Source organism: Scophthalmus maximus, chromosome 1 (assembly GCF_022379125.1).
Source record: "Scophthalmus maximus strain ysfricsl-2021 chromosome 1, ASM2237912v1, whole genome shotgun sequence".
NCBI classification, from domain to species: Eukaryota; Metazoa; Chordata; class Actinopteri; order Pleuronectiformes; family Scophthalmidae; genus Scophthalmus; species Scophthalmus maximus.
The window spans coordinates 25,208,411-25,236,401 of record NC_061515.1 but is presented as its reverse complement, the minus strand read 5'-3'; the positions used below and the strand labels follow the sequence as shown (position 1 = coordinate 25,236,401).

At 42.7% G+C, this 27,991-nt stretch overlaps 1 protein-coding gene across 3 annotated transcripts; it reads right to left on the bottom strand.

Moving 5' to 3' along the window:
* Window positions 1–182: 182 nt before the first annotated feature.
* On the bottom strand, window positions 183–27,848 carry rtn3 (reticulon 3). Of its 3 annotated transcripts, XM_035607131.2 has the most exons (9): window positions 27,429–27,848; window positions 19,624–19,671; window positions 12,949–15,471; window positions 6,741–6,948; window positions 6,085–6,223; window positions 4,963–5,032; window positions 4,495–4,541; window positions 3,636–3,694; window positions 183–3,532 (listed from the first exon to the last, which is right to left on the bottom strand). In XM_035607131.2, exons 1-9 carry the CDS (start codon window positions 27,517–27,519, stop codon window positions 3,484–3,486), a joined length of 3,234 nt encoding a protein of 1,077 aa, XP_035463024.1. In that variant the 5' UTR covers window positions 27,520–27,848; the 3' UTR covers window positions 183–3,483. The 3 variants fall into 3 exon arrangements, with proteins under 3 accessions (XP_035463024.1, XP_035463056.1, XP_035463081.1); XM_035607163.2 differs by lacking the exon at window positions 12,949–15,471 and having other exon boundaries at window positions 27,429–27,714; XM_035607188.2 differs by lacking the exons at window positions 12,949–15,471; window positions 19,624–19,671 and having other exon boundaries at window positions 27,429–27,709.
* Between the last annotated feature and the right edge of the window lie 143 nt (window positions 27,849–27,991).

Here is a 27,991-nt window from a genome sequence, read left to right as displayed (position 1 = left end):
TAATCCCCTCTCCACCCAAACACCATAATAGACAGCTGCCTCCCAAGTCAAATCTTCTTGTTTTGGATATTTTAAACGCTCCATCCTCCCACACTGCAGGCATGCTGGGAAATACAGTGCATGTTGTTTTCAATCGTGGCCCTTCACCTTTAGAGACGAATGAACAGACCCACCAAGCCATGGTCCTTTGACGTGTTTTTATTAATTTCACTTTGACATCAGTACAGAGACCACATACTTTTTTTCAGTTTTCTTTTTTCTTCCTGCAACATCTTTCCCAAAGCTTGAAAAACCAAAGTCATATCTAATACAAAACAAAGCTGATGTTAGTGGAACGGCGTCTAGGTACAAGAAAAGAGTCAGAAGTAAAGTAAGGAAAGACTCCTCGGAGACAAGTAGAGTCTCACACACACACACACACACACACGCACGCACGCACACGCACACACACACACACAGAAGACAATGAAGACACACGGGGATACGGGAAAAGGAGCAAAGCAACATACTGTGAGGGAACAGGTTCAATCTGTCAAATGTTATTCATATTATATATTAGACTATAAAGAAATAATCTATGACTCTGAGAAGCAGTGGTGTGGTAGCACACTCACGTAACAGCAGGTGACGTGGTAAAAGGTGCAGCACACAAAAGGCAGCTGCTGGAACATTAAAGAGCCAGTTCAGACAATTCAACGAAACATGTGGCCTTTAGCCTTGGCAAATAGATTTGATCCAAACGGACTTCAGAGAACTACGTTTACATTGGTAACGTTCGTCTTTTTCACCTCAGTCTTCAGATGAAAGTCGGTGTGTCCCATTTCGGACTCCACCACAAAACAATGGAGGTAAAAGGGAATTTAGATTGGAAGAAGAAATAGCTGTAGAAGACCTGACTCTGTTCTACTGTTAATCCAGACGAACAAGGACATTTTAACTGCCAAATGAAATCTTTTTTAACCTGCAAGCGAATGACAAAAGTAATGTAACTGCAATTCTCTGAATTGTGGATGATTATTATTATCTTGCAATTTGGTTGAACTGGTCCTATAAATAAACTAAACCAAACATGTAAATACGAATGCATTCCAGTAGTTTGTGTCGAACGTTTAGATGAAAAATGAGAACGTAGCTTCAGCTACAATATGCAACTTCTTCACATTCAAATAAATAAACAAACAAACAGGATGCATAATAACATCATCAGTCTCTGCATCGTGGCCCGGTTTCCCCCTCACACTTGGGTGCAGGGGGGGGGGGGTAACAGCTAGTATATCCAACAGAAATTGTTGCATATTTTGGTCTGAATGAGACACCATGCATGAGGAATTAACGAGACGTCGTCGACGAGACGCACAAGAGGTGGGGGCGTGCATGAGGAGGGAGGGGACATTCATTGTGAGTAAGCGCAGTAGTTTGAGATGCAGCGACAGATGATGCGTACTCTGTGCCCGCTCACTCAGCGGTACGGGGAGAGGGAAAGCAACACTGACACACCTGTAATTTCATTCCCCTCTACGTACTCGTCCTTAAAAAAAAAAACAATACGGACACGTAGCAGTAGTGCTAACGCATGACTATGGTTTGTTATCGAGTTCAAAAACACCACTGAAACAATCACAAGTAATAATCATATTAAAACAAAAGTCAGGGTCAAAAATATGATACAACCTTTGTAAAAGGGTGAGACTCTTTCCAGCTTAAACTATGACATGCGCTTTCATAGCAGACAGAGAGAAAGTGACAAGCAGAGCTCTATAATATTTCCTCTGCTACACCAACAGCATCATCAACCCCTCAACTCCAAATACCTCAAGTCACTGCTGAGTCTAAAATGTGCCAAAAGAATCGTTATTTTCATTTGAATATTTGAAAATGTATATTTTTTCAAGGGGAATCTTTAGTTTAAATAGTACAGTTAACTAGTAATTAGTAATCAAATTCATTCTGATCCGTTATTGCATTTACCACCATCTTGTCATCAAAATTCAAATGAAGGCCCCGCCCACTGGCAGCACAGAGCTGCAGCTGGCCAAACACTCCCTACATTAAAGTTCATTTTTGATTTGATTTCATCAAGTTATTATTCAATCTGAAAATTTAAGAGGGATCATGAAAAAATAAGTACACATTTTCATTTTTCAAATCACTGAGGTAACCGTGAGATTAATAATCACTAAATGAACAGTGTTTGGAAGTAATTTGAAAAAAAAAGGCTTTTCCTGTCTCATGGTGTTTAAAATTAAAATGGTTACAATTGGTATATGGTATAATAGAACCCAGCACACTTCAGACTCCGCATTCGGGAAGTCACGAGTTGAGCTGTGACGACGTTTTTGGGATTAAGGGTTGTGACGACGCATCAGAGTGTATTTCATTATGGGAGTTTGTTCTCAAAGACCTTTTAGTTTAAATGATGAAGCTCAATGACCCTAACGCAACTCTTACAATGCTGCCGTCAAGCTAGAAGGAAGTCAAAGCAGCCATTCTAAATTCATATCAACTATAGTAATAAGCAGTGATAAGAATTGTGAACGTGAGATTCAACACTGTGGCTCGACCAGGGGGGCGACAGGACTGCTGTGAAGGGAACGGTCCTTTCATATAAAAAGCGAGGGCCACCGTGTTCCACACATCAGAGCCCGCAGTCGTCTTCGGGTGAATATATACAAACAGAGAACTGTTTCCAATAATGCATCGGATCGAGACGGGGAACTAGACCAAAGTATCACAGCTGGCTCGTGTTCCAAACATTTTATTTCATCCTGCTGATGGGTTTCAAAAAGAAAAGTTCAGTGCATTTGCAGAAACGTACATACAGAGTGAATGGAAACCAACCCAATAAACAGGCCAATCAAGAACAACAGACCCATTAACCAGCTTCCAAAAAATGAACTCATATCTATATCTATCCATAACAACGGAGCAGGATAAGACTTTCCTCAGCAAGTCCCAAAAAGTTGCTTTAATTTCTTTTTTTCATTTTTTTTTTCATTTCTATTTTTCTTTAACGCATCCAGCTTGAATTTTCCTTTGACGTTCGGGGGAAATGTGTGTTTTTGAGTACAGACATTTGCTTTTTGGTGACATTAACAGCCATCACACGCCCCTGCTCGCTGTACGTGATGAAACCAGGTCATAGATTCAGTCTAGTTCACCCGACCCCTGTGGAACGCCCACAGACAGGCGGGGGGTGGGGGGGCTGCGGTGTCGCGTCACTTCCTCGCTAACGTTGCGCTTCCTGTCTGCACAGGCACAGTTCTCTTCTAATGCTTTCGCGTTAAGCTGCGCAGTAGTTTTACATTGAATATTGAATAGCTCAGAGATTTTCTACCTAGCAAGGTTCAGTGTTGTAGGGCGGTGGTAGATGGAGGTGGGAGGGGTCAGTTAGACTGGGGGGGGGGGGTTAACTGGAGAGGGGACTGGGGAAGTTAAGGAGGATGATGATGGGGATGTGGAGGTTTCTAATGAGTGGGGGGTTGATCATTCAGTTTTGCTGCGCTTCATAGCCCCAGGAAGTTTCTCTTGCAACCTGGAGGAGAAAAAAACACAACAGGTGTGAAATACAAAACCCTGCTGCCGGTTGTAAGACGATTATAGAGAACATTCCCTCGTCGGTGACAAGATTCACTCACTTGGCCATCGTGGTGTTGACCTGAGTGCGTGCCACGTCGATGTACTGGTCAATCTGGGTCTGGAAGGAGAAAAGAGATGAGGTGTGTTCACATTACAAAAACAAGTGAAACCTATGAGCTGCAAGTAGGAGCTCTGTGGCGAGAGCTGAGTTTCATATTCATGGAAGAAGGTCGACCACGCTCTCAGCTGTGACCTCTTAACATTTGCTCACGAGTGACGGTCAGTTGAAGCATGAGCGCAACAGAAGACTGATGCCATGTTAGTAGCGATGTTAGACGCCCCAAATGATCTTGATTTGACCTTCACCTGTGGTCATGAGCTCGGAGTTCAGAGTGATGTCTTTACAGAACTCTGAAGGAATCAAGCTGAGCACCCAGAAAATAGCCGAGCCAACAGCTCGCAGCCCAACTGAAGTTTGTGTGTTTTCTGAAGCCGTGGCAAAAACATGGATCTTTTATGTGAAGCTGCTTTATTTATTTATTTATTTTTTTACCAGTTTTAATTATTGGGTCTATTTTGAGAGGATGAGACCTCCAAAGTGGTTTATTTCTGGCGGACAGATAAAACCCCCCCCCCACTCGTATAGCAAATGAACAAAACAAAAAAGAATGCTGTAGAATATTGTAATGCCGGCGGACATGTTGTTTGACCTAGCAGTTGCAGTGAGGTCATGCTCTCAGCAGTTGGACGAGAGCGACGCAGAAAGACTTCAGTGTCTGATCAAGACCGGAGTCATCCAGTGAGCTCCCTGCTGTCACACCGGACTCATGTCATCTGATATGTTCATCATGACCTGAAAGGGGAGGGGGGGTCACATTCTCATGACCTGGGAGGGGAGGGGGTGTGTCACAGTCTCACCTTGTTCTTCTCGTAGACTGGAGGCACAGCGAAGAGCAGGATGTCAGCTGGAGAACACAGGGAGAAAAAGATGTGTCAGATCCAAATGTTTCATGGTGAATCCAGTTTTACATGACACATAAAAACACAGAGGTATGCTTTTACTAATGTGAAAGAGTTATGTAATCATCTCACAATACAGTGAAGCTCAATGCAACATCAGCACTAACTACAGTCCACAGAATGACCACAAAGTTCAGATCAACACCTCTAATGCTGATGTTAAAATCCAGAGCTCTGTGAGCTGTGGTGAAAAAAAATCTGTCATATTTAGGGAGTTTAAATGTGGTTTCACAAGGGGACAGACGGGCCTTGGCAGAGGAGGGCTCTACTGAGCGCCATTCTAGTTTTGAATGTGAATCATCGATGGGCAAAACAGAAACATGCACTTGATTAATGTGGCATATTTGCTGTTCCCACAGCGCTTACCCAGGATCAGGATGGTGATTCCATTGAAAACAGCTCCTACGTAGGTCAGCAGCCACATGACCACAGCCAGCTGAGGAGAGAGGAGCGACACAGGGTGAAGCATTTCTAGGACAACACCCGACACTTCACATACACCTACTTCATTGGTTTCTGTAAACTCTCAAATCTTGCGTTGAATAACAGTTGACAAGGCAAACTTATAAATGATATGCCACAGGTTTATTGTAATCACTAAACCTACTAGGTCCACTTAATCATCTGCAACCAGAAATCCCTTAGGCAAAGTGTTCAACGGCACCCTCCATGTTCGCATCCTACCTCAAGGACCAAGGATCTGTGTCTGAACCCTGCAACCTCACTACTGGGGTCCCTCAGGGCTCTGTTCTGGGCCCCATCGCTATTCTCTCTGTACAACAAGTCATTAGGCTCTGTCATTCACTCACACGGCTTTTCCTACCATAGCTATGCAGATGACACCCGTTCCCTGGTGATGTGCCACCCTCAGTAGTACAGAAGTAGCAATAAACAGAGCTGGCAACCGCATGCACAGCAGCAGAGCAGAGGGCCATCGGCCGTAGAGGCTTCACTGGAACATCCACTCAACGTTTCCTGAAGTCGCTTGGCTTTACTAGCTATAGGCTCAAGGCAGTAAGGAAAGAAGTGGAGCAGGTCCACACCGTTTCTCATGTCTGGACATTCTAAATAATAATTTAGTTGAACTGTTATGCTTCTGTTTTTCTAGTTGTGTTGACATTAAATCTGCCACTCAAATGATGTAGACGGAGATCTGTTCGACTTTAAAGGAAAATTCATGGTTGATTCAAAGGGCAGATTTGTATATTTCAGCGAGACAGTGTGATACGCGACAGCAGGATTAACAGTGTGTTGTGATTGTGAGTTATGATGCAGTGGCTGTGTTCGAAAATAATCAGAACTACTAGGGGTTTCTTTAATGATACAGATCGGATTCTGACTCCCTCCTCATGTTGACTAAGTACCGCACTGATCAGAGTTAAAAGCCAGGATGCTCCCAGGAGCGGTGAGAATGGTTTCACATTATAAGTAGTCTAAACGATCATAAAGGATGGCAGTGGGCAGTGAGTGAAGGCTACAGCTGCTAACCTTTAGGGAGTCCACAAGGTCCTCGACCAGAAAGAGGCGGCTCATCTGCTTTAGGGCTCGGTTGATGTAGGTCAGACTGGCGTCCACGTGCTTGCGGAAAGTCTCTGGGGGGATGCTGACATCCTTATCTATCAGCACTCTGCAGAGAGGGAGCAGGAGGAGGAGGGGGGCCAAGGTGAGCACAAAATGAGGCCGGCTAAAAGTGCTGCAAGATGATGTACATAACCAGCCTGCGGTGAGAAGGTTTCAAAGAGGAAACCGTAAATAATAGGGGACTTTCAGGGGCGTTGATAGAGTTGCTGATCAAGAACAATGGTTCAATGATGACTTGGCCAAGTCAAGAGATTGTCTCCAAGACTCACTTTCAGTTATTTATTTTTCTTCTTTCACACAAACACTGTTTACACACTAACTATTCCCAGTTGCTTCTCTTGTACCAGTTTTGGATTGCCGTTATGCAGCACAACTCCCCCGGGCAGACTGTTTAATTGAAATGGATGCAGGAACGATAGATTAACAGCAATTTAAAGAAGCAAAAGCAGCTGTATTAGTGGATAAAAAAGTATTTCCATTAAATCAGAAACAGTAACAGTAAGGGTGAATGGGTCCATTATTGTGCTGATTATTGACGTAGACTCTCTTCTACTTGGTCTTACTTGAAGGGGTGTCCATCGCCGGACTTCTGCACAGCCTGGACCACGGACTTGTAGATGCGGAATGTGATGGTGACGCAGAGCAGGGCCAGCAGCAGGTAGGAAGCCACGCTGATGACGCTGAAGGCTGCCAGCGACAGCAGCAGCAGCATGGAGAGTCCGAACACCAAGCCCGACTTCTTGGGGTCTCGCCAGTGGATCAGATCCTTCACTGCAGAGGTGGAGGGACGAGGTTAAGACTGGCACTGGTTTCACACTCGCCGCAAACACAAATACTCATTCACGAAACAACAATAATTGCTTCTAGAGCCCGACAGATTCATCAGTTGGCTGACAGACATATCTGTACCCATGTTTGCAGATATGAAGTGTTTTATTTTACAGAATAAACAATGCAGAAAAGGTGTATTTCCATTTATGTTATTTTATGTAAAATAAAAGGGTTCATGTTATTACTCTAAGTTCTACATTTTTGTAAGTATTTTTTCTGTTTATCTATAGTAATTCATAATAAAGTTTATTGTAAAAAGTAAAATATCAAGCCACCAATACATTGAATTATGCAATTTAAAAATATAAATGCCAATAAAGAGTAATCGGGCCCCCAAGAATCTATTTCGGTCAGGCCCGATTGCTCGTATGGTGCAATCATTTTCAGCAATATTAGGTTGCTACAAGTAAAATTGTATACCAAACACTTCCTTTAGAGGTTTCTGTTTAGAACACGACAAATTATGCCCTTAAATAGCTGGAAGGCTTTAAATGTGAAACACCCCTGCAGATGCCTTTGAGTTCCACTGATAGATGTATGACTCTGTATGTCTCTGATCTACTGATGGAATTAGTGTTGCTAAGTTTGTCAAGACCATAACTAAACCTGTTTAGATTTTACATCAATGGAAAACTTACACAGGAGCAGTCCTGTAAACGGTAAAATATTGACCTTAAAAAGTTGAAAAGACCCGACTACTCTGCAGCTCTGGCCCAGGAAAACATGAATATGCGCCCTTAAATCTCCTCGGGTGTCTGTGGCCAAGAATAACAGAGAGGCACATAGCTGTAGATGCCCGGTTCATGTTTGCATGCATGTCCTGCGAGGAGTCCTGCATGCAGAAGTAATGGCCTCTATGCAAGGCGATTATGTAATGCTGCACTGTCGCTCCTTCCCCCTGTGTAGCGAAAACGGGGGTATTTAAAAAAGCCTTGTGTCAAAGTGGTGGAGAGGCCACGTGGGCTGAAGCCTCGGGGCAGCTCAGGCTTCAGTTCTCCAGCGAGTTTAATGGGAACACACGTTATTATAGAAGCCCCACACTCACCACAGAAAAAGTGCAATGTTATTTGCATGTTAATTTTTCATCTGCTACGAATTTAATGTAAGGAACGTGATGTTCTTTCTATATTGTCTATGATGACGGCCTTTTCCTTTTGTGTACGTATGTATAAGTTAGATTTATATTGAGTTTGTTCTGAAATACATGATGGCTCTTCATTTGCTTCTCGAATTAGTGCACTAAATTTTGTGAAACGCGTGAAACAGCAAAATGCGTCTCAGCTTAACCCTATTTGAATGATGCTTATTCACAGTATAATCAAGCAGCCATTTTAGAACATAAATTAAATAGAGCCTAACTGTTTGGATTTTTAGGAGCCGATATGGATTATAAATACTAATATATGTGCCGATATATATATTAAAATAGATTTGACAATGATTCCTAAGGTGTTGTTATCAGACCCTTATGACAAAGAAATGTAAATGAGGCTTGATATTTTCCCATAAAATTAAACATTTTATTCACTTCTTCTGTATCGTTTATCGTGTGCTTAAAGTGATAATAATCTTAATGTAGCGACTATTCATATTGCAGTTATGTATCGATTGTACTTTTTTCCCCATAAAAACTAATTGAATCGATTAATCGCTTATCAAAATTGTTGCAGATTAATTTAATAGTCGATTACTTAGCGATTAATCGATTAACTGTTGCAGCTCTAATACAATCAGTCTCTTCAACTGTGTTCAGTGGTTGAGTGCAGCTTTAAGAGCAGCACACAGCACAGTGAAAGAGCAGAGCGAGGCAGAGAGAGAGAGAGAGAGATCAAGCTCCAGCTGCCTCCATGTGGGTGTCAGCAGCAAAGCATGCTGGGAGGATGCACACACCCCTTGCATTGTGTTGTGAGGAAACCCCACTCACTCATTGTTGACATAGGACGAAAACATTTCATCCTTTAAACTTTAAACTTTATTTCCAGCTCGACCACTGTGCAGTTCAATGTTTTCAACTCAGCTGGTGGATTTATAAATTCCTTCTTAATAACTTTGTACCAAATATGGTCCGGGTCATGAATCCAGAGGTCATGTGTGCAAAGTTGCTGGGCTGCAAAAACTATGACTGGTAGCACTGAGACACGATGGCCCTGTTCAGGCCCCTTGTGGTTGGATCTCAGTTCCCTGCTCTATATACACATGGACATAAAATTATTTCTGTTAACAAAGACCAAGTGATGTTGTCTTAACCCAGTATGACAATACAGATGTGTCCGTTGCCAGTGTGTTTATCTCTGGCTTGTCTCCGAGAGCGGAGCCAGGGGGGGCTGAGTGAATCAAATGGTCTGCACCAATCAAAGCGCTTTGCGGAACATTCACACACATTCATACAGTCGTTCACATCTGTTCTCAGTCTACTTGTCCACCTGATCACCCGAGCTGTGTAATTACTAACTGTTCTGAAGGAGCAATACATTGTAAGATTATTTCAAGTTACTATTCAGTATGCCCGTTCAAACCTTGCTCTATTTTTCATTTGATCCCATTAAAAAACCCCTGATATAAGCTTCGGACTAAAAACCAGATGACAACCACAAGCATTACATGGCATCACAGGTTCACGTCAGACGCTTTAGTCAAATACCAAGCACTGACAGGTTCCGTTTGATTCAAGTATTCACATGTGCCTTTCCACCACTTATCCAAACTTCACACAGAGGATTAACACCAGTTTTAACACAAAAGGCTCGCCTGAACTTAACTTATATTTGAAGCCCCGACAACAAGTCAGGCATTAGTCAGTGCCCCTTTGGCTTAGCACTATGTGGATTCCACTACGGTTGTAGTGGATTCTTGTAAAGGCCCTTCTTTGGTCAAAAACTAGTAAGGCAACGCACCAAATGGCCTGCATGACAAGTAGCACACCCACTGAAATGAACTCAACTTTGATAAGTGTACATAATAACTAGCTGAGCAGCACTGCAGTAAAGCATTAAAATAGCACAAGCTCATGGCTGGAGGGGCAGGACTCGGCAACACATTATCCCTTTGTAGAACACAACACAAAACGGAGCTTCCTCTTCAACACCAGGTCTCTGATATCCAGCTTTGGAAACGATTCAACAAATTATGTGCAATGTTAAGAAGCTTCACAGAACAATGAATAACTGCTTCAAAATACAGGAAAACTGGCTGATATTTCATGACATCTTATGCCTCTTCTGCACACTGTCCCGTAGTTTCTATGTGCTACAGCACCAGCACTCTGGCGCTCTGCTTTGCCAACTCCAAGTTTAAGTATTCAACAGAGATGTAGACGTACCACTGAATGTGTTAGGATTACTGTCTGCATACCAACCTGTGGGGCTGTGTGTGTGGAATGGAGATCGTGTTTGCAGAAAAGGGAGGGTACTGCAGAACTGGCAGGAGTTGTAACTCCTGAAACATAACAGCCTTTTTACAGCAATACATTACCACGTCTATGAAGGTTATTTAAAAAAAGAAAAGACAAATGATTCCGTTCCCTTTCCCAGCAGGTAAGTTTTCCTTTTTCTTTTATCCCTGGTGTATCACGTTTAAATTCACAAACAGGCCCGGAAACAGGGTTAGTTAAGAGAAGAGAGCAAAATGGAGGCCAGTGACCATGTGATGATGGTAACTTTAACAAAAAAAAATATTTTACTTGAGTCTCTTTAAACTCAACACTAGCTGAAGGATGTTCAAGCAGTGTTCGGATGGAAATGGATGTGATTTTTGAAATGGCAAATGGTCACAGAAGTCACCGATGGAGGCAACAAGCCTTCATTTCTTCCCTTAAACTGCAGAGTCATTCAACTTGAAAATAAAGCCCTATGTGCCCTCTTCCACTGACTACAAAAGCAAGAATTTAGTGGCTGTTACTTGGGGTTTTGACAGTTTTTCCAGTACTTTGACCTTGTTCTGGTCAACTTTAAAGACTATACACAATAATATTGGCTGTGAGGGAAAACTGGTCCGCCATAAAGAGCGAAGAAATGGACACATGAAGACTGAAAGCAAACCAATTTCCCAATAGGTCAATCATTGTGAAAATAAAATTTGCACTTAGGTCTTAGTCTTTAGAGGATTGTTTATTTTAATAAAACCTTTATTTAACCAGGAAATAAGCTGACCAGGACAGCACACAATTTCAAGGTTATGAAATCATAGAATTTTGCATTACTTTGTTTTTGCACCATCATGTCACGGTTTTATCCAAGTGCAATGTGGAAAATTGCACAAATGCAGAAACCTGACACCGGGGATTGACTGTACCCCGTGACATCCAAGGTTCTTGTAAGCCAACACTTAGCCACCATATTTTACCCCCCCTCCCCGTCCACTCTCTGTCTATGGACCACCACCAAGCTGTAAAGGACAGAGGGCAGAGGAAGGTCATAAGCTCAAATTGAGTTGAAATCAATCGACCATATGCAGCCTTGGTGCCCATATAGCAATGTGACAACAGCACCCAGTGCAGTCTGTTGAGCCTCCTGCCTTCCAAGCAAAGAAATTGTGTATTGCAAGGTCCTTACATGCACATTTAAATCAATATTTTACACGGTATTCTCAAACATGTATCTATGGGTAGGCAATATCATGTCCAATGGAAATACTTAATGTCACTTTGAAAAGCCATTTGGCATTACATGTAAGCTAAAAGGTGTCCAGGGTGAGTTGTCTCCAGTATAATTTAAGGCATCAGGCCTTTAGACATTCTGACACAAGAACACCTGCTCCAGTTACCTAACTCCTTTTTGGCATTTGATGCTGCACATGTGCCATCATGCTGTAACAATTTGCACGAGCAACTATAGGCTGTGCTAGTGCATGCCATTCAATGATGAACTGAGGCTTCCAAAGGACTGTTTGTTGTTTGGATTAAAGAAAAGACAGAATGAGTGACATGAAAATAGTTTACTCTGCAGGAAGTAAAAGATTGTTCCTTTTTCAATCATCTCAATGATAAAACACAGGAAAATTTGTGTCAACATCAACAGCTTTCATTTCATTTCAAGTGCCACACAACCAGTGACCCTCGTTCAATTTTAGGTAATTACAGTTCTTTTTAGAGCAAGACCAACAAATTGGTCAGCCGATGCTCTATGGTAGCAAATATTTAACATACTAATACAATTATTTCAGCAATTGTATACCACATTTTGAACTGGAATCATTACTTCATATTTATTCTTGAAATGTAAAACTAAAAAGTATTTGATTTTGAAGACTATCTTTTAGAGTACGACTTTCATTGTGTGAAATTCTCAATAGTCAATTTCAACTTAGGGGAGGGCAATCTGGTAAAACGATCATAACACACACTTTTTGTGTAGAATCACGAACCACGATCTGGACAAGGATTCTCCCCACAGATTTACACCAGGTGTAAAGGACAAACTCACAAATCTCTGCATCCCGTATTCGTTTCCATGTAATCAGTAGTGATTATATGTCAAAATTTGGCATTCAGTTGACAGATGTGGATCCCTTCAAGAGTGTGACCCATTATCCCCATTTGTACAGTTCATCAAGTCATGACTACAAAAACACCTAATGTGACAGAGACAGTGGAGACAGTGTGAAGCAGTCAGTAAGAGGCTATGCCCACATGGATTAGAGTGTGCCTTTAACAGGTATTATCACTTTTCAATTTTTAACCAGATCATTTGAAGCATACTAAGGCCTACACATCAGGCTACACTTCATAGACGAACTAGGGGAAGGCTCAGAAAAAGATTTGTCTGCAATCATCAAAGAAAACTCCATTGTTACTTCATGCCTAAAAGTATTTCTCGACTAATGTGAAAACAGAAAAAAATTGAAAAGGGGAAGGCAGTTACAAGGTGCAAGTGAGAAAAGGCATCCTGCTGAGGTGACTGCATTAGCTTAAAAGGCCTACTACGTAAAAGGTAGGGGTGTTACCTGATAAGTGGGTTAGTATCGCTGTCAAGACATGCTCAGCAAGATGATAGGCTTCAGCTACCCATTCATCAATGGTTTCGACCTCTTTGGAATACATGCTGTCGAATGGACGGTCACTTTGGGAACATGGTGGGGTAGGAACTGATGTATAGGAGGACTTCTCTATAAATGCAGAATTGGGATTAGCCTTGGCCTGGTCAGGAGCCTGAGACTGGAGAGACGTCACCTCATCCTCCTCTTGACTGCTGCCCAGCTCTTTGAGAGCACTGATAGTGAGCTCCTCTTGTTCAAGATCCATCACCATGGTTGGAGCGGACTGGGAGATAGGCCAACCGGTTTCGCAGAACTTGGACTCTGACACAACACTTGTGTGCTGGTTGTCAGGCTCTTCATCCTGCCTAGATTTCAGGCACTCTCGCATAAACTCCACAAAGCTATCTGTGGGCTCTAAAACTGTGCTGTCAGGGTCACCTCTTTCTGTATCAGGTGCAAGGACATCTGGTTTAATGTCCTGCTGGATCTTTGACTCACTTTCCTGTGCTTGGAGAGAGTTTCCATTTGCAATGTTGTCTGAAACATGATCTGTGGTTGTTGTCTTATTGAAATCTTGCTCACTGATGCTTCTTAGTGTCTCACAATCATCCAGTGAAGGGAAGCTGTCAAGATTCGGATTGTCTTGTTTATTTTCATCATTGTTTGCAGTGCTTGAATTCAGTTCTTCAATATGGATCTCAGAAGGATCAGAAAGAAACTGCTCATCCAGGGGAGAGCATGCATCATAATCATAATCAAATGACTGTCTGTCATATATATCCTCTTGAATGAAGCTGGTTTTAGAAAGGGAAGTCGCATCCACAGAAGCCTCTTGCACATCTGTGTTGCTACTTCCATCCATTTTAGATTGGGTGGACGGAACTGGTTCCGGTGACGAAAGAACAGTCCTACCAGAGTTGACCAACATATTTTGTGCTTCATCTGACCATTCGTCATCATTGTCTGGGATGTCCACCTCTTCATTTGGTACCGTGAAAGGGAAGGGCTCATCATTTATTTTATTAGAAGTAGTCTGTGCTTGGGAAAATTCAGAGGCGGACTCTTTCGGAAGAGTTTGATTGGGTGGGGCCTCTGGCTCAGATGTAGACTCCTGGTCGTATGTCTCTGGAAGAGATTTGAGAATCGTGTGTTTGGGAGTGTATTCAACATCAGAATCCACAGGTGAAGATGGAGGAGAGTAGCCTTCCATGAATTCAGTTTCCAAGGGACGTGTCTTGGGTTGTTCATTTTCATTGTTTACTGGTTCTGGGGTTTTGGGGGCCTCTTTGGCTGAATCTTTTACAACTTCATAATTCTCATCTTCCTCTGCTTCAAGTTCCATTTCCATCTCCTCTTCACTGTAATTGGGCTCATCTGTCTCAATAACATTGATTGTCGGAACCTGCATAAGCTTCCTCTTTGGCGAAGGGGACTCATTTTGCTCAGTGGGAAGCGCAGAAGCTGTAGAGGCAGGTTCAGTGGTAGAATAATTTGAAAATGCTGGATCAGAAGATGCAATGGGAGGCGATGCAGGAACGATGACACCGTCTTCGATTACAGTATCGTCAGACTCTCCTGAGCTGTCTGCTTCACTGGCCTCTGGTGGCTCCAGATCTATGATCCAAGTGGTCTCCTTGTCATCCGAAACATTCTGCTTAGCATTCATGTCAATTGGTGGGGAGGCAAGAGGAGATGGGGATCCAAAGCCTGCAGGAGGAGCAGCTGAACCTGGAAGCTCTGAAATAAGATTTGATTGGACCTTCACACTCGATTTTTCCTGCTGATCCCACATGTATGCTGTTGGCAAAAAACTAAGGTCAAACTCTGACTCCTCTTCCTGCTTCTGTGCATCACTTAACTCATCCTTCTCTTCTGAAATTCTAATAGGAGAATCCATGAAAGCATCAGGAACACCAGCAAAGGCAGCAGGAGCGTCAGGTATAACTATGTCAGTCTCCTTCTCCTTCTTTGATGCAACATTGTCTGAAATCTGGGTACCTTTAATTAAATCTACAGCATCAAAGTCTGGTACAGGGGGTAAATGAGCCTTCATCCAATCTTCTGTTTCCTCAAATTCGATTATTTGTCTTAAATCTCCAAGTACTTCAAAGGGGGATTCTGGTGACTCCTTTTCAACAGAACCTCCTTTTTTCTGGAGAGTTGGTACATTTTTTTCAGTGGGAGATTTTGGGGTCTCAGTGAAAGATTTCTGGGTGTCAGTGGGAGATTTTTCATAGTGCCGATCTCTGAAGTGAGAGAAACTTCCATCACTTTTAAAATCTGGTTCCTTCTTTTTGGCGGCAAGAGCTTCCAGTGCCTTTATTCGCTCCGAAACAGGAGATGTCTTTATCGGTGAATCCGGCTGTCCATCTGGCGGCCCTGCTTCATTTCCATAATGACCAGGTGTGAATGAGCCAGGTTGAGAAGGAAAGCGAAGGGATGTTGCTACACCTTCGCAGGGCTTTTCGGAGCCCAGGACGACTCTTTTGTCTGCATCAACATGCATGAAGAATGACAGCGAAGAGGAAAAAGGAAGGGAGGTCATAGAAATCACAGTCACTAAAATCCCATGCACTTCTATTACTCAGCGAGACCTTAAAGTTGCAGCCCAAGCCTTCATGCATTGCGTCATGGAAATGTAAGCGAGATTCATGTAGATGGGATCTTCACTTTTTGCATGCCACTTTAAACTACTCCACCAAGTTGCCCTCAAGTAGCACTCAGTATGGCATCTTATATTATTTGAATGATAAAATGAAGCAGCAAAAGAAATAAAAACTCAGATCTTGTAAATCACTATGTGCGTCTATGGTGACTGCATATCAGTTACAATCTGTATAGCAAGTGTATATATATATATAAGCAGTTTCTTTTTGATAGTAATTATTAGATTTGATTAATTAACTAATTATTCAGTCACTATTACATTTAAAAAGTTTTGATTTGGCAATGTTTCCTTGTACACACAAAGATAAAGTTAATATGGCGATCGTGTGGTTGTATTTGATGTGATTTAGAAAATGCATCATTGTAGAGTCAAAAAAAACAAACAACAACAACCCAACCACAACCAAAGCAATAATTCTTGTTAAGTATAATAATACTTAGTTTCATATCATCTGAACTTTGGTCTCAGCCCCAAGTATTTTTGGTTATGTATGTAAAGTTTACTCAGAGACAGATTATGCTTTTGTATTTCCACACAAAACTGGCTTCACTACCATTTTCAGACAGAAGATCCCTGTCATTCTACTTCTCACTGTCACGATTCTGGTGTACTCTGTTGTTAGAAATCCTTAACTGATATTTCACAGAATTACATGGAATAATTAACCATTAGCCCCCTCTCAATTAATCATGTTTAACAACATTTGGACCTCAGTATCATTTCTTCATCTTTCATTCCTGGTAGCAACATCAGTTCACCAATGCTGGGCAGTATCCAACCTGCGTCTAACAGGACTCCAGTGTGCAACCATTTTGGTCACATATGATGGTGACAAAAACCTCAGCTAAAAAGGTTGGGTGCACCTAAATTATGTGCTGGTGCACCCGAATGAAAAAGTTAGGCGCACTAGTGCAACCAATGTAAAAAGTTAGTTTGGAACCTTGGTCAAGAAGTGGTCATCTCACATGGATTTGTCAGGAAATATTATATTATTAATCATAGTGTTGAGACTGTCAGACGGAATGCTCATTAAACTAGGTTTTGAATGGTTTCCCCCCGTCACCTACTACAGATAAGGGCCCACTTTATCTAGACATTCCCGGAAATCACAGATATCTTAACAGAAACACTTGACCTGTGACTCCCATGCAATGACTTTAGTATATGCAGACAATTTCCTAAGCTACGCATTCATTGGGAACCATTCCGTCCGATATATATGGAATCAACTCTCATGACCGACTAATTAAGCATCATGCCCCCATTGCATTCTATGTATTTCCACAACAAGTGGCAGTACAACAAACTATCACAAACTCTCAAACACAACAGATATGGACAAAAATTCTGCTACCTAACCTGTAGTGAGTGGCTGTGTTTGTCGAGTGCATCTCACTCAATGGTTCAGTCTAATGATTTGGATAGCCAGTGAACTTGTGAGCCACTACCAGCCACATGTCTGTACCTAGAAAGTGTAATTTTATTAAACAGATGATAGCTTGGCCTAGAAATGCCAAATAGACAGTAAGATGAAAACACAACAAAGCAATCTCAAGAGCTGTCCACAACGAAAGAGTTGCACTCATTATTGCGGTCACTGCGCTACATAATTAGTGTTGGTTAATATCAGCAAAATTATGTAATGGTCTAATAGTAAAGAATGCCAACAGTTAGATAATACTGCTGCCCCGTGCAGTTTATGAGCTCATTTAAACACCACCATTTACTCAGCCGCACAGCTGAGGGGGCTTTTATAAATAGTACGATGGCAGGGCCCCCCTCCCAGGCCTTCCTGGACTCAGAGTTCCAAAGATGTTCTAGTAACTATCACATGATCCGTTTCAGCACCAATTATCTCCCATGTCATTTGCAAAACCCAACATCACACCTCACACAACAACCTCCCTCAACCATGAATTCATTAAGGTTTCATCTATGTAAGACAAGGTCAAGATTTGTCTTACTTCAAGTGAACCATGTATCATGCATCATGATCCCATGACCCCACCTCTTCGATTTCCATGTATAGTCACAGACTTTTCTATTAGTGCACAACTGACTAGTCCCCTTTCTCTTGGATAGCAATGCCTCCTCCCCTGCACCACAATACAATGCCTTGTTCAAACTAGGCCACGTGAATGGACTTTCCAACTTGCCAACAGTGTTGTAGTCCTTTGGCTCTATAACTTGTAAACAAATTCCAAAATGACTAGTGCTTTGAGAATATATGAACGGATGTTTGACAGAGATGGGACTACTTGATTCAAATGAAACTAAAATTTATTAGTGGATTTGTGAACATTGTTTGGATGTGGCGGTCAGCAATTTTGCTTAGTAGTAGGCCACTTAGTCGTGTGCCATTTGCCAAGTCCTGCTACGTCTGCTTCATGTGATCCACTTTCTGCAGTTACTGGAGCTTTTTGATTATGAATTTAATATGGGTATTAAAAAAATGTACTTAATCATATTGTTTATGCATTTTGCAAGCACGGTGAGGAGGTATACCACAGAATTTAAATTTCAGAATTCTACCTCAGATTTTTAAATGTTTTGCCATTCCTTACTTAGGGTGAATACGTTAGAAGCTTGTGCACCAAGTGTGTAATGGTAATATGTGATTAAAATACTTTGTGGCTCATTTACCCTATCCTATTTAACTAATTGACAAACACTACTTTCCCAATAGTGGCTACCATTTGTTCACACAAGTAGACTTCTGCCATTGATAAAAACCACAGCTCAAAAATAATCTGAAAATAAAGATGCAAAAACTGATCAAAGAAAACCTAATTTTTAATGCTTAAAGCAATGATGCGAGACATGCACAACGTCTAAAAAAAAAGGAGCTATAAGCAGATAGTTGGGTGGACGGCGATCCAGCAGCCGCAGAAAATGGCAGGCCCAGGCTACTGGGCGGTGGATGGTCTTTCCAGTGCCACTAATCCTCTGGGACCTGGTTGCTATTGGGGATGAGGGAGAGGGGCTCGGATAGTAGGGCAGCAGGAAGGTAGGAGCCCCCCACGGGACATCAAGCTGATCCATTTTTAGGTTTCTACTCTTGTGTGCACAAAGTGAACTTGAACTTCTCCACTTTCTTAAAATAAGGTGGCAATCTTGGGATTATCCTGAACCTACAGTAAGGGCTGCTGACCTAAATAATGCTTGTTAGCAGGCGGTGCAGGCTGAAATGGATCGGCTTGCTGACAGCTGCAGAGGCAACGTCTTAACGCTCTAACTCTTGGCGTCTGCGGCGATTCTGAAAATGAGTGAGAACAAGCCGCAGTGACGTCTAAATCAGAGTTCTAGGGATTTCGATTTGTGTCTGTGACTGCCTAAGCGCCGTACCATCAGAAAACGGTTCGGAATAATGATTGGATGGCCGGTAAACTCGTTAGCCATTACATGCCATTCACATGTCTGTGCCTAGAAAATGCAATTTTTTTTATAACAAATGATAGCTTGGTCTCGAAAAATTCTGTACATGTGTGTAAACATCTGTATAGGCTCTGCCGTTTGAGCCTCTGCTGCTCCGACTATGACTATGTATAGATACACTTCCTGCAGCCCTAACAATAAACTAAAAATGGCCGTTTGCGGCATTGAGCTGGAAAGGTTTCGGCACAAGTTGCAGCAGGGGTTGGGTGGGTGAAGAAAAATTACCATCGCCATATGCCATTACAAACAGCAAACCTTACAATTAGTCCTGTGTCTGAGGGTCAGCAGTGTTGGAAACAGATGGGAGGAACATGACGAGGTTTGTAGGAGGAGGGGCAGGTAAAGATCGTTTGAGCTAGGAAAGGAGCTGGAGCTGCCACTTTCTTTCTCAGGGTCCTGCTATTTCTTTTTTTGGACTGTTACAAGCAGGAGAGGGGGCACCAGGAAAGAGCGATGAAGTAGAGCACAGCAGCAGGCCAGCGTGAGAGTACAGGACAGAGGGAGAGCAGGCGAGCAGCGTAAGAGAACCATACACTTGCCTTGAGGAGACTGAATGAGAGATACAGGCGTAGAGGAAAGAAAGGAATCTGAAAAAAAATAGGACAGAAGCATGATCATCCTAGAAGAACTCCTATCCACTGCACCCGTTCAAATAAAGGCATACAAATCAGAAGTTAACTTATCGAGCCTTAACAACTCTATTGTTATGCTCAAGACCAGTAAACTCTAAATTTAACAGAGACGCCCCATGCATTTACTCATTGCTTACTTGTTAACGTACACTAACACATGCACTTACTATATTTGCAGGCAAGACCAAGACAGTTTACTTAATACGAGTGCTTACAACAAATCAACTACAACCAAAAGATCACGATTTCCTCTTCAATACTTCTCACATGGTTTATGTGGTTACAAGAGAAAATAGCAGGACACAATTCATGTACACTATAGGTGGCTAGAAATATGTGGAAAGTCTTGTCCTACATACTTTTAGTCTACGATTGTTCATCCACGGTCTGGGCGAGGCTTCATAGTTCCAGAGGGCAATCTTATTGCAAGAAACAATAATGTCTTTCCAACATTTTGTATTTATCTCTTTCTTGTTTCAAAATGGCACAAAACCAGCTCCAAAGAGATTGGTTTGCCCAGTTTATGTTACTGGACTGCACTGACCTCAACCCCATCCAATACCTTGGATAGGATGAACCTCGACTGTTAATCATACTACAGTTTATCACATAATATCAGAGTTGGACATCACTAATGCTCTTGTGGCTGCATGGGAGCAAATCCTTACAAACGGGTTCCAACATGATGTGGACAGTCTTTGAGTTAAGACAGCTAAACCTAAACAGTTCTTCCACCACAAATAGCAGTCTACAAAATGCTCAGAGTTGAATCACACCTCTTTAACAGTTTCAACATAAACTGATAATAAACCTTCACGAAGGTACAATTTCATGTACGCCAGTTGAATTGCACTGGTTTAGTTTTAGCTCGGAGTTCTTAATAATCTGACGACTGTATATACAGTATGTCAAAGTACTCAAATAGTACTTTTAAGCCTTTTAACTTCACACCCTTCTCTGTTTTGGATTCGGAGACATTACATCGTTCAGCCTCTGTCAGGGTAAAGAGGATGTCATTGAGGGTTCTCACCTCCTTCTCCTTGTTCTTTAGATGAAGTGGGAATGCCAGGGGAGAAACATCGTAGAGGTTACAACCAGACTGATGTTGTAGTTTTAAAATGCATCACTTTTGCTGCATCTACCCTGCACCGGAGTTTTTGAATTCCGAAAACAGACAGCCATGTTTGCTTCCAGATTGTGTCTAATCAGTCAAAGAATCGACTTCCAGCGGTGAATGCAGTGTTGTTGCTGCCGGTAACAGTTCCACCTTGTCATCAGTGCAAGAAAGAAAAATCTTACTCTTACTTTTCACCATTGCCTTTTCTTATTCATAGCTTTTCAACTTTTTTTTGCAATCAAGCAAATAACTGCAGACAGCCTGCTTCCTGTTTACACTGACACATGCATGCCCTGTGTATGTGAATGGTTATGTGATATGCATTTTCATATCATATATGCTTATTATTACTACTAAATGGAGAATATTACTGATACCGAGCTAAAATGTATCAGAAACTATTCATGGGTTAGATCTCATTCACACATATCCGTTCTGCCCTTCTCATTCATTTGAATGGGAGAAGTGAGCAGGTGCAGAGGGGAGGGTCAAGAGGGAGGTCATCCAAAACCGGTCTGTGACGCGACAAAAAATGGCATTGATTCAACTTTTGCTGCAATGCAACATGACGTCATCTGGCACACATTCCAAGTGTGCCTGCAAGCCGCTTTTTCCGGTTGTATTTCACCATCTCCCTGGTACAAGAAATAACGTCCGTCTGAATGCCCACTGAAGATGTTTCAGGTTTACTCAGGGAGGTGCGGCATCTCTCTTCACTTCATCTCAACTGGAGTTGGTACAGGCTGAGCAGGTCAGGGTTGCTGTACTCTCGCATTACAACATTCCTCTCGTCAGATTCACACAGCTGGTACTCCCTCAATACACCACACCTTCACTTTTTAAACCATCTCTTAATCTTCCTTGTCCCCAGAGGCAAATTGGTGGGGCATTAGGATAGACATTAAGGCAGGTAATGGCCAAAAAAAAAAAAATTAAATAAATCACATCCCGAAGAACGTCAAAATCAAAACGTCATGGTTAACGAAAAACCCTTGACATTAAAGTTAGATATTATCATGCATTTACTTACCATCAACTATGGGCGGGAATCTGTAAGCCCCAAACGATTCGATTCCTATTCAGAGGACTATGATTCGATTATAAAACGATTATCAATGTATAAAAAAAAAAAGTATTTCTTTACATGATTGATTTTTTTTAATCTCTGTTACTACTCACTAAAATGCTAGGTTTTAGTAAAGAGGGTGGTCAGTCGCTCTTGTTTAGCAATCCTCACATGCTGCTTAGAGGGTGAATATGCCATTTTGTCTAAAGCTCAGTAATGTTGAGTTGCTTCAGGCGATCTTAATGAAAATCGAGTTATAAGATTCAGATTATTGTTTTTTCACTTTGAGCTAAGGCAAGTTTGTACTCCAAGTTTTTATGGTTGACAACACGTCCTGCACCCGATGTGGAGGCACTGACTGCCTGCCTAATTTTCAGAATTTTGTCACTGAAGGAGGCAAATTCATTGCAAGCCCTGGTGGAAAGAAGTTCAGGGTCTGCTGAAAAAGGAAGGTTTGGTCCACAGTAGTAAACAAGGCACGTGCATTCTTATCATTTTTGGCAATGATGTCAGAGAAGAAGGCTTGCCTTGCACTAGATGCGTAGTCTTTTTTTGTAGCCGTCATAGTGGACATGGAGATTTGTTTTTCGCCACTCCCTTTTTTCCGCTCTTACTCACGTGGCATTTCTCCTTGGAGATCTTTTATTCACCAGAGACCACTTTCACCTTAGCGGGCGCAATGGCACCAATAACATTTGTAATTTTAACATTGAAGTTATCATCAAGCTCATTTACTGAGAGCCCAGTGAGGGTGGGCGTGGAGGAGAGAGCCTGATGAAACATTTCACTAGTGATATACCGTTTTGTGATTACTTTTCTTTGAACATTTGTCTGCACAGAGATAACACTCTTAAAGAAGACACAGGAATGATCACAGAGAATATCATCAATCACCACAACCTCAGACATCTTCACACCCTTGGACATGATCAGGTCCAGAGTGTGACCTTTGTTGTGTGTGGGCTCCGTCACATGCCGAGTCAGTTATCAAGGACTAAACACAGTTCTTTTGTCCCTCTGTCCAGGGGCTTGTCGACATGAATGTTAAAATCACCAACAATAACTACACAGTCAAAGAAAATACAGATTATAGACAGTGGTTCAGAAAAGTCCTCAATAATGATGTACAGTATTGAGGGGGCCTGTAGATATTAAAGGAAAATAACTCAATTCAACTGAAGAGCCACATATTCAAAAGGACCAAAGTTTCCATAAGATATCTTCACTATTTTGTTTTCAAAGTTAAATTATGTTTTTAAAATTCATTATGTTTAGTGGAGTATTAGAAGACTGCTTCCATTTCTGCTGGACTTAAGATGGTCATGATTGGCTCGAGCTTGGCTGTTGCTCTGATATATTTGAATTAAGTTGAGTCTATTAATAGCAAAGTCTCATTCCCAGTGAATAGCAGCTTTTTGAATTCGTGTGAACGGCCCGTCAACACTTCCTTCGTGCAGTTAAAGTCTACAATCCTAAATAGCAGCTCCTCAAGGTTACATCTGTCGTTTGGCAGACATAAGATGGAAGTCACCTTTGCCACTTAGTATGTAGTTCCTTTACCATCTTTATTCAAGAGCATGGTCTTTTATTTTGAGAGAAGTATTTCTTCCTTTTCCCGTTAACATATTTTCCCTTAAAACTCTGCCGTCCCTGCTCGGATGCTGGTTTTCTCTGTTCCTGCTCAAAACCGTTTGTGTGCATTCAGATATGCTGTCGCACAAATGTGCTACACTACAGTTTGACTCCTCCTACTCACTCGGGCTGCTTCTGCGCGCTCACCAAACTTCTGCTCTCACATTGCTGCTCACGCGCTCAGATTTTTGTAAAAATGCCCCCGTCAAATTTGCCAAAACAATGGAATGCTGACAATGTCCCGTACAAGCAGTTACCGTTTACCCAGGTTCGGAGGATCACCCGTCAGCATGAATCATGGGATCCATGATAATGAGGCATTGGCATTCAAGAGTTGCGAACACCATTGCTCAATGTGTGCAGTAACGGCATATCTGCGTGCAGACACGGAGCTACTAGAGAGGCAGCGGTTTTGAAGGGGAAACATTACAAAACGTGAACATGAAATTAAGAAATAATGCTCTCAATGTAAAAGACCACACTCTAGAACAAAGATAGAAAAGACACTCGATAACTTTGGCCTTGGGCTTCTTTGGCTTGTTTCTCAGCGGAAGTGATGGTGCAGGGTGGGTCTGATGCCGTGCCTGCCCTGAGGGCTATCTGATTGGCCTGGCAAGACTAAATGCCCTGGCAAGACCACTGGAGAAAGGGGGAGGCTGAAGGACCTCTGTGTTCTTTGAAGCCCTGGTAGTACGCTTCCCTTTCACATGCTTCATAGGGAACGTTCATCTTGATCGGTGGATCAAGATGCTTTTGATTCGCTGGAGCTAGTTCATTAAACCACCCTGAGGAGAGTGACAGAATGATCACACTAATCAAAGCCCTGCTTGTGACCTATTTTTTTGCCCAGCCTGATTGCAGCCTTAGGAAGGAAACGTGTGTTCATCAGCATCGCCGTGCATTACACACTTTGGAATGCTACTAAACCGCAGCAACTGGGGTTACGTTACTCTCTCAAAATTACATAATGTTATGCAAATCTGAAATGTTTTTGACTTTGAGATTAAACATGAAGCGGCCACACAGAGATTGATTCCATTTTCAAGTTCCACTGAAAATCTGATGCAATGTAGTTTGAGAAATTAGGTCCTCATCTTGAAGTGTGTCACTTCCTTTGTGACTTGTGTCACTCATCAGCGTGCGAGTCGAGTGAAATGGGACTCATCTGCAAAAAGAAGCTGCAAAGGCGGAGGAGGCTATCTTGCTTCTGTGACACCGACAGACTGTAAGATGAACCGAGTATAGATCACTATGAAAAATCTACCATGATAATGACGAGACTGCATTTACAAAATCGTGTGTCTGTATCCCAATTTAAATCAGTTTTAAATTACAACTTCCATTAAAAGGTTATCGCATGACTGTTGTATTAGACTGTATTTATTTTAAGTGGGCTGCCACGGAGCAAATCAATTAATGAACTGGATGAAAGTCTGACACAGATGAGCTCAGAAATTGTGAAAAATGTTAAATGTCAGACAAAATAATAATGATATTGTAATGATAATGGTCCAAAAATGATGTGATAGTGCATTTTTTGCATGGCCCAGACATTGGACTGTTAGCCATGAGGCTACATCCATACTGCATATCCAGAAAGTTCTCACAGGCCATCTTGGTTGTTACTTTACATACGGTGTGTGACGTCATCCACTTGGTCACATTGGCACATCTCCGAAAAAGATAGCAGTAAGTTGTATGTATCATTTTTGAACATATTTTGAAATACCGTGATAATTTTGGTCAATATAATGATGTTAAATTTTCATACCGTTACATCTCTACTTCTAAATTACGTTACATTGCCACTCTGCCCCCATCCTCTCCGGCTTCAGGCATAGCTGGGGCTGGAGCCAACTCCTTGAACTGATCCGGCTTGGGACCACCATGGTCCTCATCCACACCAAAGCCCACTTCAGGGGATTATAGAAGGGAAAAGTCTTCCACTTCTCTAGAGCCCACTGTGGTATAAGTGCCGTGCGAATCTGTGTTGTTCGTTTGTTTCTATGGACCGAGGACGTCACTGACAGTGACTCTGTGACTCTCACATCCAGCCCTGCCTCCCTCAACCCCCTAGCCTGGTGTAGTCAGACTAATACTCAAATTCGTATTAGCCTGGAACCTCTGACTTCATTTTCGGTATAACCAACGGTGGCAGACGAGTCATGTGACGTCTGTTTAGTAACATGTCAACAGAATAGAGCAGAGAGGAGATGTCTGTGATGATGATTCCATAATGTCTGTGAGCCAGTGTTGCCGTTTCTGTGGGAGAAATGTGAAAATATCGGGTACTTTTGGTCAAAGGCTCGTTCCTCGGCGGCAGCCATCTTGGTTGTTAAAACCCCGCCCATTAACAGATGATCGGTTTTGATTGGACCGGCATGTTTTCTACCGAGGGAAATCACTTCCCAATGGAGGAGACCGTATTCTGGCAGAGCAAATTTAAATGAGCTCGCAGAATTTGAATCTTCACTTTCCCAGCTCTGAGCCTGCCTCTACCCACCGCATAATTCTGGGCCTGGAAATGATACCTTGCACAGCCGCATTTGTGCACATTTCTATTCACTTATTCATCGCTATTTGTCGCAGTTTGTCCTTCTTTATTTATTTGCATGATCACTGCCATAAGTGCTGCCTGGCGTGAATCAATGTGCCTACCTTTGCATTCCAGCGCATTTTTTTCTGGTGATCAGCGAGAGCAACTTCGAGACCAAATTGAAACTCCCCGAGGCAAAATAATGTGCCACACCCTGCCATACCCAGCTGACAACCCACAAACACATGTGCTATAATTCTTTAAAGCGTTTAATCCTTTTTCATTAACTCCTCATGGCTTCCAAGGATTTCCAAATGGCTCTTGTCCAATCACACGCGCGCGCACACGCACACTCAGACACACAATAACAAACGCACTCACTGATGGCAAAGCTGCCACTCCCTGTCACAACCTGTCAATATGGGAGCCAACACTGCTCCTTTGTTTTGGCCAGGGGGCTCGTCTAAGCCTGCAACTTGAAAAACTGCAAACGCCACAATGAGTTATTAGACAAGAAATGAATTGCGGCAGAGGAGCTCGCAAAGGGCCTTGACGCTTCGAATTCTGGGGGATCGGTGGTTATCATGAAGACGACACAACGACAACAGGAGGAGGGGAAAAAAAAGGGGGCAATGCGCCTTTAAGAGGTCCTCCCTTCCGCGGCAGTTGCTCGGTAACAATGCATCCGCAGTGCTGCGCATCGCGACGTTCGGCGTCGATGGCGCGGTGTCACACCGAACGTCACCGCCAGAAGAACTGTCCCGAAATGTTTTCTGCAGTTTCCAAAAAAGCTCGTGAGCGCCGTAGGACCCGTTGGGCGTTCGTCAGGGGGCGCGCATTTTCAATATTTCCGCCGTTCACAGGACCATTCGGCCGTGTGGCTCCGGCAATGTGCCTCACCTCGCGCTCCACCTACATCGGCCACTGACAGCGCCTATAGCGCCGATAGACTAGACACGGCGACGTGGTGCAATTTGACAGATCCGCGAGATCGGGGTTTTTTTTTTCTCTTGTTTTTGCAGGTCGAAGGCAGAAGGCGCCGTTAGGACGCGGATCGGTGGCCGTGTGGACGGACATGTTGACGACCACAGGTGTCTCTCTCCCCCCCCCCCCCCCGCGTATCAGCTTCAACAAGCTCAAACGACAATCACGCACAAGGCAGACGACAGACACAAGCATTTAGAGATGGCATTTCAAATGGCTACAGTTCCACGATCGTTACCTATGGAGATATCAACATGCCTTGTTAATAAAAGACGAAAGACATATGGCTTAACAGTAATTAATGGGGACAGACATGAAGTTGAAATTAGTACTAACATTAAGTAGCCAACTTAACAGTCTAACGGGCTATTTCTTACCGGATGGCTTTGATTCTTTGGCAGCAGAATTTTGCCCATCGGCGAGCCCTTGCGACGATGATATCTGGGCGGACTGAGTCATTGGATCCATTTTCTTTTTTTAACTGAAGTTTCAAGACAAATTGACTGTCGTCTCTGTTTTGAATGTGTATACTGATCCTTGCGGGTGTACACGTCGTCTGACTTTCCTTCCAAATTCCCCAAGAGCGGGACTCGGATCTTCACCGTAACGCGACGTCCGAGCACTGAGAGAGAAAAGGCAGAGACGGCTGGAAACAAGGCGGACTGTGGAGGCGGAGGAGGGGGGGGGGGGAACATGTCGGGTGAGATGCGTTCACTGTCTCCGCTTAGGCCCAGATATCTGCACTCCAACCGGGCCGACGGGATATCTTTTTACACGTAACATCAGAAAAAATAAAGGCATTACAACTGCTATCATTTCATTCGTCCCCCATGGCCCGTGCTCAATATCTTTCAAAAGAATTCCAGCTAATACTGCATGAGTCATTTCTTTTTGTAGGCAGAATTTGTCATTTGGCTTTGAAGTTCACAAGGGGTGGGGA

Bases quoted from the DNA above. Each gene is read 5' to 3' on its own strand.
- rtn3 (XM_035607131.2), bottom strand. From the start codon at position 27,519: ATGGATCCAATGACTCAGTCCGCCCAGATATCATCGTCGCAAGGGCTC. The intron at 19,672-27,428 runs GTAAGAAATAGC...ATTTTTTTTCAG, and splicing joins CAAAGAATCAAAGCCATCCG to ATTCCTTTCTTTCCTCTACG. The intron at 6,949-12,948 runs GTAACACCCCTA...CCACCTCTGCAG, and splicing joins GATACTAACCCACTTATCAG to TGAAGGATCTGATCCACTGG.